We start from the raw sequence: 22,304 nt of genomic DNA, 5'->3' as shown, positions 1-22,304 counted from the left end.
ATTTACCTATATCCTCTGGGATCCGCCATCCACTGACCTCAAGACACTCGGTAGACGGTTTGGGGACTGGGACACCCAAAAACCTCGCCAAATGCTGCTGTCAGCATGATTTTCTAGGGCCTTTGGTCCCACCTTGCAACAGACTATCGTCAAAGTCTGGCAGTGGCTGCAGACCCAACTGGCTTGGGCCTTGGGTCACAACAGGAAATGATGTTTCGGTCATGGTACAAATAACATTAGCATCTGCATTTGTATAAGCATCCACCAGATCACATGCACAGAGTACAGGTAAATCTCTTCCTAGAATCATGTCAGAATCAAATATCGCCTAGGCCTAACAGTGGATACAATAGAATTGCTTCTGTACGCCTGTTCTATTTCTTTTTTTAGTGACTAGGAAAGTTCTGCTTATGGCAAGTTCTGTTTTGCCCTTGTTATAACCGTTTGGGAAGGCAGTCCTGAAAATCTTAGACCAAAACCTTACCTAATATTTAGATGCTATTTAAATACCAAAGACATCAGGCCCAGCACTATGTCCTCTGTTATAACATCTACTGTAATGACTTTAGAACACCAGTCTTAACATTTTTGTTTAACATCTTTACCCCTATATAATCATAAAGTAGATTAGATCCAGACCACCCTATCAGTTATTGCTGACCAACCCATGGTTTACCTCACATCTATCTTGTCCTCAGTCTCAATCATTTGGAAACGTGGTAGCAAGAATGGAGGAGCTGAGGTTTAGGAAATAAGCACCTATAGCACTATTTCTGACCTTTTTGCCACACCCTTGGACAAACCATGGTGTAATTGCTAGGCCAAAAGGGTGTACTAACCACATGAAGGGCAGATCTGACCAACAGTGTCTATATACATAGACTATATACAGAGACAGAGAAAGGGACCAAGTTCAACATGTGTACAATTTCAAACTATTTCAAACCTGCTTTAAACTCAATGGGGATAACCATGTACAGTATCAAAACTAAATGACCTGCTAATTTTTTTCTTGTTCTTTAACTTAAAAAAATAGTTTAAATTGAAAAAGTTACTACATCTGTGTGGCAAGCACTGCCTGATTAAACAAAATAATCTGCATGAAGCAGGAGGGAAATTGGATGTGGCTATAAAACAACACAGAAGAAGAAAATGGTTAGGATTCAGATTAACCACTGGGATAATGAGCTAAAAGGGAGGTGCCAAAATTATCAGAGTGAAATGCTCCTAATGCAATGTGCATCTGTGCTTTAACAGTAAGAAGCAGGGTTTCAAGGTACATCAATCTCTCTCTCTCTCTCTCTCTCTCTCTCTCTCTCTCTCACACACACACACACACACACACACACACCACTACAACTGGGCTTTAAAGGAAAGCAGCTTAATTATATCGGAGTAAAGTGAACATGAAAAGCAGCAGGAGGAGAAGCATTTATAACTTTGTTCATTTCTAGAATCTCAAAGATATAATCTGTATAAATATAAAACCTAAAAAATATTTATTATATGTTGTTATTGGTATGTTTTTGTTGTTGTTTCATTTTAGATAATTTTTTTTTACATTTTGAAACTAAAATGTATAACTATCTCACTGAAAGGATTCAGGGACTTGACTGTCTTCTTTCTTTAGATGTGTGTGTGTGTGTGTGTGTGTGTGTGTGTGTGTGTGTGTGTGTGTGTGTGTTTCACATCTTAGTTACTTAGTTGGTTTTTATAGAAATTATTGACAAATGAGTACAGAAATCACATTCATTTGTAAAGGTCAAGCAAAAATATTTTAATTACACTAGTTAGTTTAGAATGCTAAATCTGTGTGATCTTGAATAAATTTTCCAAAAACAATCAAACAAACAAACAAATAAAACCTTTTAATATGTGTCATATCAATCAGTGTTATACCAACTCCTGAAATAATGAGAAATCTTTTTCGAAGATATCCTTTTCTCTGAAGATATTGTGTTCCCCTTAGATACTATCTGAAGTGGTAAATTTGATGTGGGTTTTGTTGTTGTTGTTGTTGTCGTTGTTGTATAATGTTTAAGGACCATTGTGATTTTGCTTCAGATATTACAGAGTTCTCTGCGTTTGTGTGTGTATATGTAGGTTTCTCCTCTGTTTTTTTTTTTTACTGAACAAATGATACACATACAGATATAACTTGTCTCAGGACCACACACACACACACACACACACACACACACACCTCAAGAGAAAAACCAGTCAGTCACCTGTCTGACAATTACAATAGTTCAAAAATATTGGGATACTGTTGGTTTGTAGATTGAAAGTATGGTTTACGAATAACAAATATAATATAAAATAATTAAAAAACATATTTACATAATTTTTTATAACTTTTTTTTAAAATCAAAACAGATTATATATTTGAGATTCAAGGAATTAACATCCTTGTGAAGGATTCCCCTCTTGCTGGTTTTCACTTTTAGCTTTACGCCGATGTCATTATACTACTCCCCTTTAAAGCACAGCTGTGTGTGTGTGTGCGGTTAGTGGGTTGTGTTCTAGCTGAAATACCCATATAAGATGACTCTGACGCTGAAGCGACGTGAGGAGCCTTTAGCAAGCAGGCCGCTGCTTTAGAGAGCTGAGGTCTGGGGCGTGGGCTGCATTAAAGAGCCCCTCTGTAATTTCGTTGTAAAGAAAACGAGCGTTTTCTTTATCTTCTCTAAACTTTTGAAACATTTTAACATCATGAGTCGAGGCACGGGAAAGTCCGCCCAGGACACGCTCATTGAAATGAGCGAGACCGCTTCTCAAGGTGGAGGGGGTAAGTCTCAAACTTTTTCATTTCCCGAGACGCGATTTCGGTCACGGCGCTTCAGACGAGGAGTTTCCCCGAGACTGTAAACTTCAGCTTCGCCTACTGTTCAGCTGTTTAGACTAAATTAACTGCTACTCAGACTCTTTATTATGTGTAACCGTTATCTCATGGTAGATATGTTTTTAATCGAAGTTGTGTGTGTGCGCCATTTCTGATTCTACGTTTCATAAAGTCAGCCTGTGTGGTTTATGGTGAACACCTCAGACATGTAGAGCTGGAGAATAAAAACATGCTGAAAGTTAAACAGGTTGGGTTTCTAATTCCTTTATTATTTTTTTTATCTTTATTTATTTATTTATTTATTTTTAAATATAGATATATAGCCTATTATAAAAAGTAGGCCTAGGCGTGTAGGTCAGGAGACTTGGATACTGTGTATAACGGATTCTGTGAGATAAATATGCCGGAGAATATGACCGCTTTTTACAGACGTGTGCAACAGGTCACCAGTTTGTGATTCAAAGTATGCTTGCATTAGGTTTCCCTTTAAACCACTGCCTGCCTCAAGATATGAATCTTTTTTTAGGATTCTCTCTCTCTCTCTCTCTCTCTCTCTCTCTCTCTCAGTGGAAATGCTATGTTACTCCGTTAGAGCTGTTGCTATTTACAAGTCTGAGAAAGTCCTTCTAAGTAAACACAGAAAACTCAAAGCTACAAATCTAACATACTTGCACATCTAGACTCAATCAAACAAGACTGTCAACATCTTGCCATTTTCTTTAAAGGTATTTTCCATTACACAATAATTTAATTACAGGGTATGATATTTCATATTTCATCCAGTGTTTTCTTCCAGTGTAGATCAGCCAAAAAATAGAAAAGTCGTCATAATCTGGCGTTCATCCTTCAAAACTTTTTGTTAAGATATTTAAATTTCCAGACCATTTGCAGCATATCCATAGAGTCGAAAAAAAAAATATGTATATATTAAAAGTGATGATTAAGTCATCAAAATTGATTATGAGGATAGCGCTGACATGAATTAGATTCTGTTTAAGGTTTCCGATTTTGGATGCAGTGTCAGTAGATTAGACATCAAAATGTCCATTTGATTGCATCCGATTTGCATTGTATTGAAATAATTATAGTCTATTAAGGGACAAAGAATGCTACTAATTTTAAAGCATGAGGTGACTGCATGAGAACCGAGTACATATACACACAATTATAGACACTCAGTTGCCATTGCACATGTAATTGATTTTATGTTTGCAGTCAGATTGTTAAGAAGGTAGGAAGAACATTACATCTTGGCACTTTACCCCATCATCACCCCACCATGTAAATACAGACATACTTTGCACTCTGTTATCACACAGTGATATGTGCAGAGATAGAGATAGAGCGCCTGGGAACTTTGTTTTCAGCTTTTGCAGAGTGGTTGCCATGGCGATAGAGGAGGAGTAGAGGAAATGCACTTATTTGACATTGTCAGACATCTCCAGGCACCTACAGCATTGAATTCACATCCGTTTTCATTTTCACAACACATATTGTTGTAGATATGTGTATATGTGTATACGTATGTATATGTATCAGACAATGTGATGAGGTGTAAGCTGTCTGACAGCAGCAGGGACTTCCTGAATCAGCAATGTAGAATATGAGGCCATTAGTGTAGAGAAAAGCCACCATGGTTTTTAGTCCCAGCAGAATCGTCCTCTGGTGGCTTATCCTGGTGCCATCTCTGTCTCACCAGTGACCTTCTGTGTGTAAGGTGTGTCACAACCTGATTATGAGATACTAGCAGTTGTAAATTTTACAAATTATCTACAAGGACAAAGGCTTGTTATCTTATGATTAGTTTATGGTCAACTAAGAATTTTGGGCTAGTCAGTTAACAGTATTATCATCCTAAAGAACTTATAATATTAGAATATTATCACTCTGAAGAACTTGGAAAATTATATTGTTAAAAAAACTCACAAAAATAGTCTGCTCTTATGGATATCAAACAGTTGCAAACACAACACAGGTTTATAAAAATATCTTTGTTAAATATAGGTGTGGAACAATTGTTGGCACTCCTATGAATTCATATGAGAAAAATATATTTGACGTATATTCCCACTGATATTTAATGTTTTTTTTAATTTTTGAAATTTTTTAGTACACTTGGGTGACTAGGAACAGGAAATTGTTCAACCATAACTTCCTGTTTCACAGCTCTCTAAATATGAGGTAACACAGGCCAAATTCACTTAGTCATTTATAACAATGGGTAAGACCAAGGAATATAGCTGTGATGTGCAGCAAAAGGTTGTTGAGCTTCACAACATGGGAAGTGGCGGTTTAGAGGTGGTTTTGGTGCACACAGAGAGGTAGCCATATGGAAAAGTACCTCATGCCCACGGTTAAATATGGTGGTGGCTCTTTAATGTTTTGGGGCTGTTTTTTTGCCAGAGGACCTGGACATTTTGTTAGGATACATGACATCATGAACTATCAAATATCAACAGATATTAAATGAAAACCTGACTGCCTCTGCCAGAAAGCTTAAAATGGGCTGTGGTTGGATCTTCCATCAGGACAATGATCCAAAACATACATCAAAATCAAAACAAAAATGGTTTACTGACCAGAAAATCATGTCCTGCCATGACCATCCCAGTCCCCTGACTTAAAACCCATAGAAAACCTGTGGGGTGAACTGAAGAGGAGAGTCCACCAGCGTGGACCTCGAAATTTGAAGGGCCTGGAGAGATTCTGTATGGAGGAATGGTCTCAGATCCCTCGCCATGTATTCTCCAACCTCATCAGGCATTATAGGAGAAGACTCAGAGCTGTTATCTTGGGAGGTACCACAAAGTATTGACTAAAAGGGTTCCAATACTTGTGGCATACCTATATTTAACAAAGATAATTATTTTAAATAAACCTGTGTTTTGTTTGCAATTGTTTGATCTCCAAGAGAGCAGAGTATTTTGGGGATTTTTTTTAAACAAAAGATTAAACAATAAAAAAAATTTACAGTCTTCTTTGCTCATATTTACCAAGTGTGCCAATATTAGTGAAGGGCACTGTATGTAAAAGCTATTTAAATAGGTTCAGCCTGTTATACACACAGGATTAAATAATGGGTGACCTTTCAATGTCTGCGTGTTGGCATGTTGGCTCTAATTTTTAATGTAAAGTTGGCTGTCCTGGGCATTAATTAAAGTATGTGTAAGTGTTCTCCACACCAATCACAAGACTGATGCTTATCCTTCACACATCTTCTATCAAGCATCCTCACTTTCTTTGAGTCTGAGCAGCCTAGCAAACAAACGGGAACTAGCAAGAGAAAGTGAATTTCGTACCGCCTGTGAACGTATGTTATTTAGGGACAGATGTTCTGTCTAATGATTCAAAGCAGTGTTGGTACACTCCACATCATTGTGAATAGTACATAGAATCTTATTTGTTATGCTTGTTATCAAAAAAGGTGTAATGCTTCTGATTCACCTGGAGTTTGAAAATTGTTTTATTCTAGTTGCCTTTTTTTTGTTAGTTTTTTTTATATACTGCTGTATACATGTAATATAACACATATGGTATGATGTAAGCATTTTAGTATATCTCATAACATTACATCAGACACTAAATGAATTGAGGTGGGTTGTAAATGTTTTAGAAATTTCCCTCTGATAGAATGGAAAAAATGTACATGCTTGATTTATGCTTTTATTTACCTAGATACTTGTCTTACAATTTATATATTTTCACACAGTGATCAGTGAATATGTAAGATTAAAAGTGATACAGATGCTGGTACATGCATAAATGCAAAATAACAAACATCTGTGACGGTTGTGGTTTTTGTGATTGTTCCAACATGATGGGGGCTTTTTTTTAGTTCTCATTCTGCTGTTAGGTACCTGCTGTCAAAATCAGGTAGCTCTGTATCCTGCATGTTACACTAGTGTATAGAGTCTCATATCTCTGTGTGTGTGTGTGTGTGTGTGTGTGTGTCTGTAGCCTCTCTGAAGCCTGTCTGATTCGACATAAAGAGGAAGTTACTTTTTCAGAAGAGGGAGTGTGGGTTTGATTCATTTCAAATGTTAAGATAGAGAGAGAGAGAGAGAACTTTATTGATCTCCAAGGGGAAATTTGGTATAATGTAAACTATATTTTATAACTAATTGCATATGATATTATGCCGTACATTGAATATATTGTTCAATATGCATATCAAACCGAGATCTTCTTATCAAACAATATGATATGCCATATTGTTACACCCCTGGTTGTTATATAGTTTACACAACTGTCATTGTGACCATATTTGGTCAGTGTGATGTCGGCAGTTTTTTTAAGACAATATAAACTCGGCTACTCAATTTACTCAATCCCCCAACCCTCTCTGTTGGTGATGTAGTCTATATGTGAACTGTACTAACTAGGCATGAGACGATCCACTAAAGCCACATTATGAGATATATCTCAATATGGGCTTCATGAGATAATTTTTACACAAGGTAATATTGACATGTAAAATATTACATTTGATTGCTTTTTTTTTTTTATAAAGACAACAAATCAAACCTCTGTAATAACAGTACATTGTGTTGTAAAAAATTACAAGAAAATGTTCTTACCTCATCAAATCATTTGGCTATGCTAATTATTCCACCAAAAACTGGTTATGCCGCTGGCAGCACAAGACATGACATGCTTCTGGTGTGTTTTTACACATAACTGTGATTATATCAAATGCAGTTGACATAAGGCCCGTGTGTATATGGTGATGTACAGTAACTACCCTTAGGATAGCTATTCCACGTATGTGTTGTGAATTCTGAATAGCATGAAAATGTTGCGCAGTAGTGTACTACAGGCCGTTTCACTATTATATTTTATTTTTTCAAGTTCCACAGGCTAAATGAAACAATGGCAAATGTGTTTGACACATGTGCTGTAAAGCTTCCTTTGGATTAGCATAGACTTTTGGACTATTAAGTAAAGCATTACTTTAAGCCTAACAATACAGCTGTATCTCCATTTTATATTGTTATTAAACTGTGGTACAGTCAGTAAAGCCAAAGTTTGGCACATGGTGAGGTCAGACCGAGTGTTTACTAATGTGATTAGAAAGTTCTGTAATTAGGTTAAGTTTCAAACTTCCCAGATATTTCCCAGCAAAGTACAAATGGCCAGAAATTTTTTAATTAAATATCATAACTTGCCCATTTAAATACAGCCTGGATGGATAAATACCCTGTTATCCAGATAAACCCCAAAACCTCTAGAACCAGTGTTTGATGGAGGCAAGCAGTTAAAACCTACCCAAAACAGAACATCAGGAGCACGGTAACACAGCGAGGAAGTGTAGACTGTATCCAGGCCAGCACAGAACAGGATGGCTAGAAAAAGACTAATGCTGTCAACAACAGTATTAATTAGGGCTGCACAATTATGGCCAAAATGATAATCATGATTATTTTGATCAATATTGAGATCACGATTATTTATCATGATTATTTATTGCTTTTAGGGTAACATATTTTTATTGCACTTTCACATTTAAATAGACTTCTGCTTTCACCTCCATGTTGTGTTACATTCCTGCTAATGTACAAATCTTTGCATCAATTTAGACTGATCCTTAATGTGCATCATTTCGTGTTAGAAAAATATAAATAAAATTGTACCCAAAATATAGGATAAGTAAAAAATAAAAATGCCATCAACCAAATGAAAATATGCAATCTAATATAACAATATGCAACCAAATGCAAACAATTCAGGCATATGCAGAAAAGGCAATAACAGTGTTTACAGGAGGAGAGACACAGCCAATCACCCAATAGAGAGGTGCAGTGATGACGTCATTTTGTACCAGAACTTGGAAGTTATCACACTGGTTCACTCGACAAAAACCCAATAGGATTTTCTTATAGGCTTTTGGATTATTCCAAAAATTAAGCTCTGTGATCAACAAAAGTTTATGATACTAACACGTTTTGTCCATCAACATAATTTTCACAAATGAACACAACTTTTATGTTAATAAAAGCCTAAATACAATCGCCAGAAATAAAAAGCTAACCGTAAGCTATAAACGAACTACACCACGGTCGCTCGACTTCAACGTCACCATCATCAAACTTCCGAGAACTTTGATTTAAAACATTTTCCGTAATACGGATTTATTCTGTGGATGAATCTTCATCCGCTTTTTTTTGGAATTGCACAGCAAACCTGAACCAGTTTATCTGCAAAGTTTTTTCCTGTTCGGCGTAATGACGTTTAATGTCCCTGACAACCTAGTCCCATTTAGCAACATGTTAGTGTCACGATTTCCCCTCGTGCAAAGCGCTGAAGCACACAGCGTGCTTCCGGGTTTTTCTACATGTGCATTTGTTATGATTTCTGTCCTGTCCCCGCCCCTGTATTGTCATCGGTTGTTCCCTTGTGTGTCATCATTAGTCTCAGCTGTTTTGTGTTCACCCTTAATTACGTTTGTCATTTAAACCCCTCGTGTCTCATTGTTCGACGCGAAGTATTGCATGAGTTTTCCGTGTACCAAGCCTTTGTTCATAGTGTTGATCTTGTTCTCGACCTTGTTTGATTTTTGTTTAGCCTTGTTTGTCCGTTTGCAGATCACTTGACCTTTTTCCTGTTTTTGACCACGCTATTGTCTCACATTTTGGATTTGTCTGCCTCTCGTCAATAAAGCTCTTGTCTGCACTTGAATCCGTCCTAAACCCTCATTACGTGACAGTTAGTAACCGCCTTTTTCAATACATGTAAAAGCTTTTAAAAAACATGAGTGGGGTTTTACTGGCGTATTTTATGTCGTAGACTAAAACGTGAAAAATATTTTGAGCTTGTGTTCACCACAGACCTTATTTCAGGCTTTTAACCAAAATCCCATTTAAAAAAACCCATTGATTTGGGACGATGGAACCGAAGGGCTAAAATGCTAAGTCGTTTCCGGGTTTTGGCATTACAAAATGATGTCATCCCTGCACCACTCTATGGTGACTGGCTGTAAGTTTAGGAAGCGCTTGATCTGATATGAAGTGGAGTTTTCTATGAGCGGAGGACAAAATTTAAACATCAATATCACAGTCGATCATGTTCATGTAATCGTGGGCAGTCAAAATCGTAATCGAGTTCGATATTCGATTAATTGTGCAGCCCTAGTATTAATAGCCGTCAAACATCTAAACAAAGATCCAGAATGGGTGATGAAAAGGTGACAGCTGATACCCCACAGACTAAAGGACATTGATCTACAGTGTTGTCCAAGATTTCATTTGTAATAAAATTCTGCTTTCAATTACATTTTGGTCTATTTTCACATTAGTTCACAGCTACATTACCCACAATGCCATTCAACTACCTGCTGATAGTGGCACCAGTTCATGCTTCATAGTTCAAGCTTCATCTCTAAAGTCGAATACTCGGTCTGGCTCTCTGGTGTCATCGTCTGTACATTCTGCTCAAACCATTAATATTCCAAAGCTATGACGTTAGAATTCATGTTCTCTTCATATTCACAGTGTTGCTACAGAGCCTAGGTGGAAACACCCCAAAAACACCTTGGGGTTCACATCTCTAAGTGCTGCTCCGCCAGTTAACCTTCCACATTTTAGTTTCAGGTTCCTGTTTCAGGTTTATTTCATGGTATTTGCAGCTTCTCATATCACTTTCTCTGGAAGTTACTGTTACTTGGGAGGGATTGCCATATCACCACTGAGGTTATACTGATAATGATCTATTATTGATGTCAGATTGCTTCGCCATAAATCTAGAAGATAAATTCCACTTGTGAATAATTGACCAAACCACATTCAGGAGAGCAGAGTTCTTCTAATATCACACAAAACCTAATTTCCAAATTGTCAACATTTTAAGGTGTGGCTTCTGCTTAGTTACACTTAATGAAAACCTGCCCACACAGGGCCAATTCCGGATTAGACAGGACACCCCTGTAAATTTACAAAATAAAGACCTCCCTCCAAAATAAAGATCAAAATAAAGACAGCTCCAAAATAAAGACCTGAACTGTAGTTATTTTTGAGGGTTTTTAAACTTTTATTTTTAGATATTTAAGCACTACTTTTCTGTGGTAAACAGTACTTTTGTGAATTCTGCTTGCCATGGATATGTTAAATCATTTAGGGACAGGGATGGATAGCTTTGTGTTGTGCTGGTCTTTGTTTGTGTTGAGCAGCTGCTGTTCATGGTCATATTTGTATGTAATTTAATTATCTGCTTTCAGATTAGTTTTATTTACAGCAGTAACTCAGGCAATGCACACAATTCTGCAATCAGAGTGGCAGAGGATAATGGTTTATAAACAGTAAACATTCATATTACAGAAAACATTTGGACTAGTTCATGTATCAGTGTATTTTTCACAGTGGGTGGAAATAGCAAAATATGCTGTATAATTTTCTGTGATAGGCTTGCAACATGCTGCATCATAGACGAGACACAGGAAATGAGTGTCATGGAAAGAATGTTGTAAGCATGATGTGTGTTCTCTTCAGTTTTTTTTTTATCTCAAAGTTCTTTCTTTGTCTTGTCTTTTATAGATGAGAACAACGGTTTCTGTCCCAATTCAGAGAGTATATCACTTCATCAGCGTGATGCTAAGGTAAATCATAAATGCACTTTCACGCACATTCTCTACATTCAACATGATATCACTTTATTTATTTAATAAGCCATAGTCCCAGCCTGCACCAACAGGGGGACGTCGGGCACATTTATAATTTTAGCTGCTTCTATTCAGAAAGTGCTGCTACAGTAAGTTTCAGTTCCCTAACAGATCATAATCACAGAGCTTCAACAACTGCACAAAGTACTGCTTCAGTACTGTTGAGTGACATACAAGATAATAATGTTCTAAACCTGCCTGTAACGCTCTCTGCTCATATGGTATTCCCCAAGTGTTATAAAAACCTTTGGCAGGCTGGAGGTGGTAATGATGGTACAATAAAGCATGTTACAAACATTTCTTATAATGTTTATCATGCTTGATCATTTGACTGGGCTTATTTCTCGATATCTCGATGGCAACATTACCTGAAACCTTGACCAAATCAAATGTATGAGGTATGAGCATTAACAGATGTCTTTTCAATAACAAGCTCTCTCATGCAAATTAACCCTCCTTTTGGAATTGCGCTTCATTTGAATATGAAAATTGGCATGGCTACAATTTCCTTTTTGTTTGCAAGCATTCTTTCATTGCTTGGTTAGACTTTTCTGTACAACACCAGACAAGACTCTGTTTTGAGCAATACTTGAGGAAGGTGTTACAGTTGTCTATAAAATTAGTTGTTTGTGAGTGTTTTCCATGAATGCATGGACGTGCGTGTGTGTGTGTGTGTGTGTGTGTCTGTGTTTATGTGTGTGTGTGTGCGTGTGTGTGTGCGTGTGTGTGTGTGTGTGTATTAACACCTCTATGACGTTTATTACAAAGAGGAAGTTGTTCTTTTGTTCTGATAAACAATTAGCTATTGTCTGCCAAATCCTAGAATACTTTATATTATACTTTATAATATTTTGCTTATTGTTATTCATGCAGTTGCTATTGATATAATTAAAAGACCACTTTTTAAGCTTTATTCATCATTTCCTTTTTCAAATCTCTTTCAGAAGTTTCTTCACTCTTTCAGTCACTCTTTCCTTTTCTTCCTCTCTGCAGTCCTTAGAAAGTCTTTGCTCAGAGTGCTATGACTCTGTGTCTAAGAGCTCCAGTCACTCCTCTGTGTTTTTGTGTGATCAGTGTGAGAGAGAACACACTGAACCTGTCCAACACCTTTCCAGTCTTGCAGGGGTAAGAGGTGTGTGTTTGTGCCTGTCGAATGATGCTTTGTTTAGGAATAGTTTGCCAAACTCATATTACTCTCGTACTAACATACAGTGGAGTTTCCCGGTGCAGAATGTATAGGGCTCTGTCCATAAAGTTCAGTTCAGAGTCAGTGTTTTGACTTCAGTGTCAGTACTGTGTCAAGGTAAATAAGCTATGAACCTTGTTGGTCAAGTTGATTTATACTCGGCTTAGTGCTTTGCTTCTTTACCGCATCGGTGGTGGAACGTTCAGTTCAGGTCATATGTTTACATACGGCTTTCAGATCTTTAAACGAAATAATAACAATTCACACAGATCATCCTGTTCAAAATTTTACACCCCCCCTGGCTCTTAATGTAACTTGTTGCCTTCTTGAGCATCAGTGAATGTTTGCAACTTTTGTAATAGTTGTGTATGAGTCCCTCAGTTGTCCTCAGTGTGAAAAGATGGATCTCAAGGTCATATAGCCACTGTTGGAAAGGGGTGAAATATGCAGAAGGTGCTGGAAAAGCAAAGAATGTGCAGGACCTGGAGGATTTTTCTGAAGAACAGTGGGCTGTTTAACTGCTCAGGGCAAAGAAGGGACTCATGAACATCTCAATGAATCACAAAACATAGCTGATCATCCAGGTAACAACATACAGTATTAAGAATCAACAAGCATGTATAAACTTTTGAACTGATTCATTTGTGTAAATTCTATTATTATCGTGTCTTGTGGACTATATGTAAACATCTGTTATGTGAATTAGCTTATTCAGGGCAGTATTAAATAATAAACAAAATGCAATTTTTATGATCCTCTTATTTATTTTTAATTATTAACATTTTGCACATTCTTCAGAGCATATGTAAACTTATGACCTCAACTTTAGGTTCACTGCCTATTCTTAGTTTGTAGCACAGAATCCTTTGGGAGCCACAGGATTTCCTTAAGAAAAGTACAGGAAGACGAGCCTGGCTGAAGCATGTAAGAACCAAACAATTTGCTTGCAAGGATGAAATGGATATTTTAATGAAGTTACGAGCTTTAGAATAATGTTATTAGTATAATTTCTATTGATCAGTAAAGGACTGTCCTAAGAGAACATTTTGTTTAGGAAGATATAACTTTATGGAGGAATGTGCTGTACAGTTGGAAGATTTGTTTACTTTTATTAGACCTTTAGTATGCAATTTACATTACCTACTTACATTAAGGGTTTGACACTATGATTTAGTGTGATGTTCTGTCCAGAGCTGGTATTACCAGAGCGACCTACCGGTGGAAAAAGATTTTAAAGCATTTAAATTGTCACTCTGTATGTTACCAACAAAGGTGCTGGATAAATATACAAAACCATAGAATGAGCAATGCAGAAGGAAATTTTTTCCCCCTAAAGATTGGCCTCAATCAATTTGGATATGTACAGATTTATTTGCAAATCTTTCCCAGGAGCATTTACACAAGTTTATGAAAATCCTGTTAGTTCAGAAAAACGTTTGCATCCTGTCAAGCGTTTGAACATTTGTTTTGGGAGCTCCTGGGTCGGTGTACATTTACACTCACTAATGTGAACTCTGATTGTTTGACTTCAAATTATGTAATTGGCATAAGTTATGGCTTAATGGCTTATTTATTTCATTTGCATACATGTATTTAATAAACAAAGACAAACCCCTTTGTTTCATATTAATGGCAGTAATTAAAGTAGAGCTGCAACAACTAATCAATATAATTGATAATAATCGATTATGAAAATTGTCAACGAATCTCATTATGGATTGGTTGGTCACTTAGGATTACACCCCCCACCCCCCACCCCGTCAGTGACATCACTTCACAGTGGTCAATGTCTATGAATAAAACACATCTGAAAAACAGCTAAGGTCACAGAGCGACATGCTGTGGGAAAAGTGTATGATCCAGGTCGGCCAAAACATGAGAATATTTTATATAAAGACGCAATAGAAAGGAAGTGAAATAACTCTGACTAAATTATTAATTTTGATCAAATATGTTGTTTGATGCTATATTTAGTGATATTTAGAAACAAAAGTAATTGTGTTTATGAGAGCAGTAACTGTAATGGGGTTAGAACATGTAATTGTTTATAAATGTGAAGTGTCGTACATTTCGGAATAAAGTAACATGTTACTGTGCTCAGATGAGTGAATGTTTGTGTTACTGCCGAACATTCAGGCTCTTACCAGTTAGCACTTAGTTTGTGCTTTTGTTTTTCTTTTTTTTAAAATCATTTTTAATATAGTGATTTAACTTCTGCTTTAAAACTTGTGGACAATCAGTGTTTTTTTTTTTTTATTATTTGTTTTCAAAATATAATGTTAATAAAATAAAAAATGTATAGCATAGCCCACATAGATGCATTTAATACATTTTTTATAGGCTTCAGTTTGCACAGTGTTTGAAGGACAACAATGGGCAGAATGTGAAATAACGTGTTTTCCCCTCGAAAAATAAAAATTGCCCTTTTAATCCAACTAATCGATTAATCTAAGAAATAATCGACAGATTAATCGATTATTTATATTATTTATATATATATATATATATATATATATATATATATATATATATATATATATATATATATATATATAATATAAATAATCGTTAGTTGCAGCCCTACAAAACACAGGTTTATAAAAAATCTTTGTTAAATATAGGTGTGCAACAATTATTGTCACCCTTTTAGTCAATACTTTGTGCTACCTCCATTTGCCAAGATAACAGCTCTGAGTGTTCTCCTATAATGCCTGATGAGGTTGGAGAATACATGGGGAGGGATCTGAGACCATTCCTCCATACAGAATCTCTCCAGGCCCTTCAAATTTCGAGGTCCACACTGGTGGACTCTCCTCTTCAGTTCACCCCACAGGTTTTCTATGGCTTTTAAGTCAGGGGACTGGGATGGTCATGGCAGGACCTTGATTTTGTGGTCAGTAAACCATTTGTGTTGATTTTGATGTATGTTTTGGATCATTGTCCTGCTGGAAGATCCAACCACGGCCCATTTTAAGCTTTCTGGCAGAGGCAGCCAGGTTTTCATTTAACATCTGTTGATATTTGATAGTCCATGATGCCATGTATCCTAACAAAATGTCCAGGTCCTCTGGCAGAAAAACAGCCCCAAAACATTAAAGAGCCACCACCATATTTAACTGTGGGCATGAGGTACTTTTCCATATGGCTACCTCTTTGTGTGCACCAAAACCACCTCTGGTGTTTATTGCCAAAAACTCTATTGTGGTTTCATCTGACCATAGAACCCGATCCCATTTGAAGTTCCAGTAGTGTCTGGCAAACTGAAGATGGCTGAAAAGGGCATTTTCAGTGCTTGTGCTGTTTTCTTATGGCCACTTCCCATTTTGTGAAGCTCAACAACCCTTTGCCGTACATCACAGCTATATTCCTTGGTCTTACCCATTGTTATGAATGACTGAGGGAATTTGGCCAGTGTTACCTCCATATTTATTCACCTGTGAAACAGGAAGTCATGGTTGAACAATTTCCTGTTCCTAGACACACAGGTGTACTAAAAAATGTAAAATGTCAATGGGAATATACTTCATATATTAACAAAACATATTTTGGCTTTTCAGGTGCCATTACACTGCTAAAGTATTTTTTATTGGCATAGACGTGTCAAAGTAACTTCCATTTCTACCTCTGAGAAATTTCTCTTACTGCCTTGTCCTCAGTTTGCACTTTCAGCTCTCTGTGAGCATTACCTTTTATATTGTTTTGTGGACAGGACTAAATGCAAATGAGCTATGCTGTGAACGTGCTTTGAAATTTACACGTTCATCAGCAAGTACGCATGTGTACGAACTAATTCAGCAGTACCAAAACTTGTGAAAATCTGTCTGGGATTATTTTGGGTTTAGTTTGACCTATATGCACACACCATTTTACTAAATGATTGAGAAATGAGGCCTATTATGTGATACTTTGAGGAGGAAATTGTCCACAATTTCCACCATTTGCTAGTTAGCATGACATGTATACTTTTATGAGAATCCAACTGCATTTGAAGCAATTCAGCAAGTATGTTACTGAATGCGAAAACGTCTGTGATGAAGCAGTAAAGGTGTAAATTTGCTTCAAGCCTTATTTTAAGTGCCATATCTTGGCGCATGTGTAAAACCATGGTACTCTCATGACTTGCTGTGTGTGAACATGTTCTTTTTCAAACTTGAGCTGGTTTCCCAACAGATCTGGAGGAAGAGAACTCTGTTTCTGAAGTATCGCTCCAGGGTACGCCACGGTAAAGAGGGCTGAATTGAGTTTGGCTGGTGGTTGACTAGAATGCTGAATGCTTTATTTGACTTGCTTGTGTGCTTGTTTGCCTGATAGCACGCTGTGTTATTATTACTGACTATTATTAGATAAAAATGTTAATATAACTACACTGATACAGCATGAGTCAGAACAGTCATATTCATTGAACTCCAGAAGTGTTTTTGTTTTATTTTATTTAAGCTTTTGATTCAGTTTCAGCTTTAAACTGACAGTGATGTTTGTAGATTAAATTGTAGATAGGCAGCTTTAATTTTTACACTAATTTCAAACAAACCATTTAGAAATGTCACTCATTTATTTATTTATTTATTTGTTTGTTTGTTTGTTTGTTTGTTTGGGACCAGATCAGTTTTGCCAATACAGGACACCCACATGACAAATGAGTGTTAGTCCACTACTGACCCACATTTATTACTTTCATCTGGACAGCAATGTTGTTGAATGCAACAAAATAAGTTGTAACTTATTCTAAAACTAAAACTATTCTAAAGCTTAAATTTTATATGTGTATTTTCAAGTGTGTAAGATCCTTCAGTAGGCTTAGTGAGTATTTAAACACAGTATATAATAACTTATCAAAGATAAATAAAGACAAATAAATGAACTCTGTCCCAGACATCAGAAGATTTCCAAGCAAGGCTGTGATGAAACTCCCAAACAGGGATTTATCACCACTTTAACACAACTTTAAGGCTTAGTGTCCGAATCCTTCATATTACAACACACTCTTAGTCTGTATTTCAAAACCTCTGATAAATGGTGCACCATAACACTACTGGAGGCTGTTCGTGGCCACTATATACCAAACAGAGGCTCTAATCAAAGTAGAAATTAAATTAGATGAAAGCTTACATTCAATCGGTGATTTCCTGTGAACTGTGTGCTACGGCTGTGCTCTGTGAGTTCTAGCTCTGTTGTGATGAATCATTGTGTTGGAAAATATAACTGGCACACAAGTTCCTTTAATTATGGAATAGTCATTCCCTGTTATTTTTTCACACATTTAGGTAGAGGAACTAAGGGGATATAATGAGCGGCAGACATGTGTGCACGCACCCACAGACACACACACACACACACACACACACACACACACATGCACAGAATATAAATCTGAATTGCATACACATCCAGAATTCAGTACATTAAGCATTTACTTTGCCAATCAGGAAGAAAAACCACACCTCAGTCCTCTCATCTGAATTAAGGAGATCCTCCCTTCTCCTGATGATAAGCTCTCTGCAAACATGAAACAACATCAGCAAGCGTGTTTTATATACGAGTCTCTCATCATGCCTTATTGCATAATTATTACATGTCCGTTATTTGAAGGAGTTCTCCTGTGTGGCACAGGGTGGGGCATGTGGACATAAATGCAGTTCTGTAAACTCCATATGGTGCCACAAACCTCCATGTAGTATTATAGCTTAGCTTATGGCAGACTGCCTTTTTTTAAAAAGAATTATGGAAATAGTTCAAAGGCTGTAGTTGCTCAGCTTTGGCCAATGATCCATGTGTGCGTTTTACCAAATGTAGACTTTTCCTGTGGTGATATAGAATTAAGGGTGGTTGCCTTTAAAGAGTCCTCTGACAAGTAGTGAACTACAGTGTATAATCAGGTGAAAGGAGCGTACTCGGGGATACTAGGGAAGACGAGCACACTTGTTGCTTACTCTTCTAACAAGGGTGGAGAGCTAATGTACATAAGCATTAGTTACACAAATGGTGTGTGTGTGTGTGTGTGTGTGTGTGAGAGAGAGAGAGAGAGAGAGAGAGAGAGAGATGTTTAGGAGGGCTTAGGTTACTTCTCACTAACCACAAAAAAATTGAAAAGGTAAAGTATAAAATGTTCATTGCTGTGTGATTTGTTTAATCATGGGGTCAACCACATCACCTTTGCTATGTTGACTTGAGTGCAAAACATTATATTCAAATAAATTTCCAGACAAATTTCCATGAATGATGCAACTAGTCATTTTGCTTTTGCTTTGTATAGATGATGCATTTCATAAATGATGATTTTGAACAAAATGTGAACAGAGGTTGTTTTATTATGCAAAATATACACAGCCATTCCAATGCCCCCTTTGCTTATTCCTTCTTAGGCACAAAATATAGTCAAATTTTTGCATTAAGTATTACCTCAAGAAGCATATGGTGCTGTTCAGAGATGGATGACATCACCTTTTGACGCTTGGCTCCTTTCAAGGGTTTTCCCATACAGTGTCAAAGTTTCCTTTACTCTTAGGTCAATTATTTCAAAAAAGAAGAAGAAGGATTTATTTAATTGAATGGAAATTATTTCAGTGTGTCTATAGTAATGGTTAGTTATTATGGGCAGCAGAGAAGGCTGTATCCCACTTCTCTGCCCCCTGTTGGTATACTTTCCTAAAATCACATAATCAGGGCTGTGGCCGCTGTGCTTTGCCTGCATGCTGACGTCATGATGACCAGCCCCCCTCTTGACTCTGCTGTGGATGACTGGGCAAGTGTGAGCTCGCTCTCCTCACACATGCTAAACAAGTGGACAGGAATGTAGCAGACATTGTCCGGGTATACTCTGTGGGGGTGTCAGGAGTTGGTACTTTTACTATAAGACTAGAGAAGTCAGTTTGGCAGTGCTCAACTAATGCAGCGTCTTGTGGAAGAGAACGTCATGGAGGAGGTAAACTGCTCTTTACTATCTCCCTCCCCTCCTCCATCCCGTAGAGTCATAGGACTGTGCAGAGTAAATAAGATCACGGCAAAGATCGAGCTGACCAAGGGAAAGAATGTGTGTGTGTGTGTGTGTGTGTGTGTGTGTGTGTGTGTATAACTGTATCCTGGGAAGAAATGTGACTTATGCTATAGACTGTAAGAACTCGATGATTTAGATGAAAGATTATTGAGATGTGAGGTGAACAGCAGTATACTACTTTGCAACACTTTTGTTTAGTCAAATATATTCAGTGAAGAGAAACTGAGGGTAAGACAAGCTGACAGGCTTTGTGCATTTGTAGCATTGCAGTGGATGGCTTACTGGTTATGTAGTACAATTATATGTTATTTATAGCCTACGAGAAACAGCTGCAGAACCATCCATCCATCCATTTGAGCGTGGTTCAGTTCAGACAATAGGTCCAAGTTATTTTTCTGATTGTGGTTCTGACTCTACAGAAGCCTGCCACTATGTTTATGACTAAACCAATGTATACAGCGTGTATATCTCTGCAACCAAGATGATATAATAAATTAAAACGATATGGGTTAGATCTGTTTTAGGATGTGGTGTGATATGATTTGATTAAATGTGATTATGCATTGATTTTACACTTGATGTGTATTTTGATACTGGCTGCATTCTGCCAGCCACATTACAATAGTCTGTCACATTTATATTATAAGGTATATTCCTTTGCAGGTAATAAAAAATATAGCAGTCTATATTGTAAAACATTGTCGTATGAAATAATACTTACTGTGCATTTTCCAATAATTGGAAACACATCTTAACGTTAATGAGTGGGTAGCCACACTTCATCCACTGTGACTGACAGGTACAGAGGCCACACCTCCACTTCTGGGATGGATAAACACAGAGGAGTATCAAGGGAGAGAGAGAAAGAGGATCAGAAAGAAACTATGTTCTAGGAATTTAATTTGATTAATTACTAATAACGTATCAAATTTATATATATATATATATATTTTATTATTATTATTATTATTATTTTTATTTTTTTAAGAGTTGTGGTTGAACCTTATTGATAAGAACACACTTGTATCGATTCAGTCATATGCTCCTAATTTTCACTTTTACATTTGTGTTTTGAATCATTGCACTTCTTTTGTGTAAACCATGCTGAAACATGAATATTAAAATATTTGTTCCCCTACAAAGCTTATGCTGCATTTGACTTAACTCAGGAGTGGGACATCTACAAAGTGGGGAAAATATGGATGCCTCTATGTTCATCATTTGTTAGTAACAATCTAGCTAGTTAACATTACTGATACTGTATGAGCAATGTACATTATACGGCCGAAAGTTTGTGGACACCTGACCATCATACGCATGTGTTTGTTGAACAATGCTATAATAACTTCCACTCTTCTATGAAGACTTTCCACTACATTTTGGAACATAGCTGTGGGGATTTGTGTTCATTCAGCTACAAGAGCATTAGTGAGGTCAAGCACTGATGTTGGGTGAGGAGACCCGGGGTGCAGTCGGTGTTCCAGCTCATCCCAGAGGTGTTCATTGGGGTTGAGGTCAGGTCTCTGTGCAGGTCACTCGAATTCTAGCTAGCTCCAACCTTGGCAAACCATGTCTTCATGGCCTTCGCTTTGTGCACAGGGGCACTGTCATAATGGAACATGTTTGGGCCTCTTAGTTCCAGTGAAGGGAAATTGTAATGCTACAGTATCGTCAACATCCTAGACAATTGTTTGCTTCCAGCTTTGCGGCAACAGTTTGGGGAAGACTCGCATATGGATGTGATGGTCAGGTGTCCACTAACTTTTGGCCACATACTGCATTTGCTGTCTCAAAACAGCGAATTGTATAGTCAGTGTTATAGATTTAACAAACTAATATGTCTGTATGTTGATTAATCTATAGCAAACACTAACATATACAGTAGAACTCATTTGAGCACTACTTTGTTTACTGTTGATGTTGCTGAACTCAGTGTTCAGGAGACTTTCCCAACTTTCCATGTAGGAATTCCGAGTTAAGGAAGTGTTTTTCCTAGTCATAGTAGTTTAGTTGAACATGGCATTACTCCTTAGCTGAAGGGGGCAGTATTTTATTCTCTTTCAAAGCAGCTTTCCAGAATGTTGGGCAGTAAGCTATTGCAGTCCACTTTAATGGGAAGAAATGTCTAAAATGTTATATCACCACATTTACTGTTAAGGTCATAGTTTTGAAAGATGCCTAAAATCTTCTGAAATCTCTTTATGTTAATCATATGGAGGCCCATTTGTACCCAGCATGCAGTTGATGTGTTATAGGTGGATTGTGTGGGTTTAGAATAATACGTGTTGAAAGCTCATTGTATATTAACTTGTTTGGTGTTGCTACTGACTAAATCAAATTGATCAAAGTACTTGCATACTCGTGTAATCAAATGTAACAATTTGCGTCTCACGTACAGTTTTTGTTTGCATGCAGGTTGATAAAAATCATCAGAGTAAAGACTCTGTGTACTTCAGAGATGGGGTCCGGAGGATAGATTTTGTTCTGTCATATGTCGATGAGAATGAAGGAGAAAGAAAACAGGTGAGCCATACATAGTTTTAAAATGATTTCTATAAACATTACTTTTATTATGTAAGAACTATACACTGATCAGCCATAACATTAAAACCACTGATACCATTGATTATCT

General features: G+C 37.0%; 1 protein-coding gene across 3 annotated transcripts in view; it reads left to right on the top strand.

The window, feature by feature from the left end:
- The first annotated feature begins 2,520 nt into the window (after window positions 1-2,520).
- ano5a (anoctamin 5a) overlaps window positions 2,521-22,304 on the top strand; it is a 35,845-nt gene continuing 16,061 nt past the window's right edge. Inside the window, exons 1-3 of one of the 3 annotated variants that reach the window (XM_053641775.1) lie at window positions 2,521-2,788; window positions 11,368-11,429; window positions 22,088-22,195. In XM_053641775.1, the coding sequence (XP_053497750.1) occupies window positions 2,713-2,788; window positions 11,368-11,429; window positions 22,088-22,195 (246 nt within the window). In that variant the 5' untranslated portion in view covers window positions 2,521-2,712. Of the gene's footprint in view, window positions 2,789-11,367; window positions 11,430-16,357; window positions 19,601-22,087; window positions 22,196-22,304 lie in introns of those variants that run through there. The other 2 variants (XM_053641773.1, XM_053641776.1) reach the window with 2 other exon arrangements.

The sequence above is a fragment of the Ictalurus furcatus genome, chromosome 14, assembly GCF_023375685.1.
Source record: "Ictalurus furcatus strain D&B chromosome 14, Billie_1.0, whole genome shotgun sequence".
NCBI lineage: Eukaryota > Metazoa > Chordata > Actinopteri > Siluriformes > Ictaluridae > Ictalurus > Ictalurus furcatus.
Note: the sequence above shows the minus strand (reverse complement) of the source record. Positions and strands in the feature narration are given on the sequence as shown.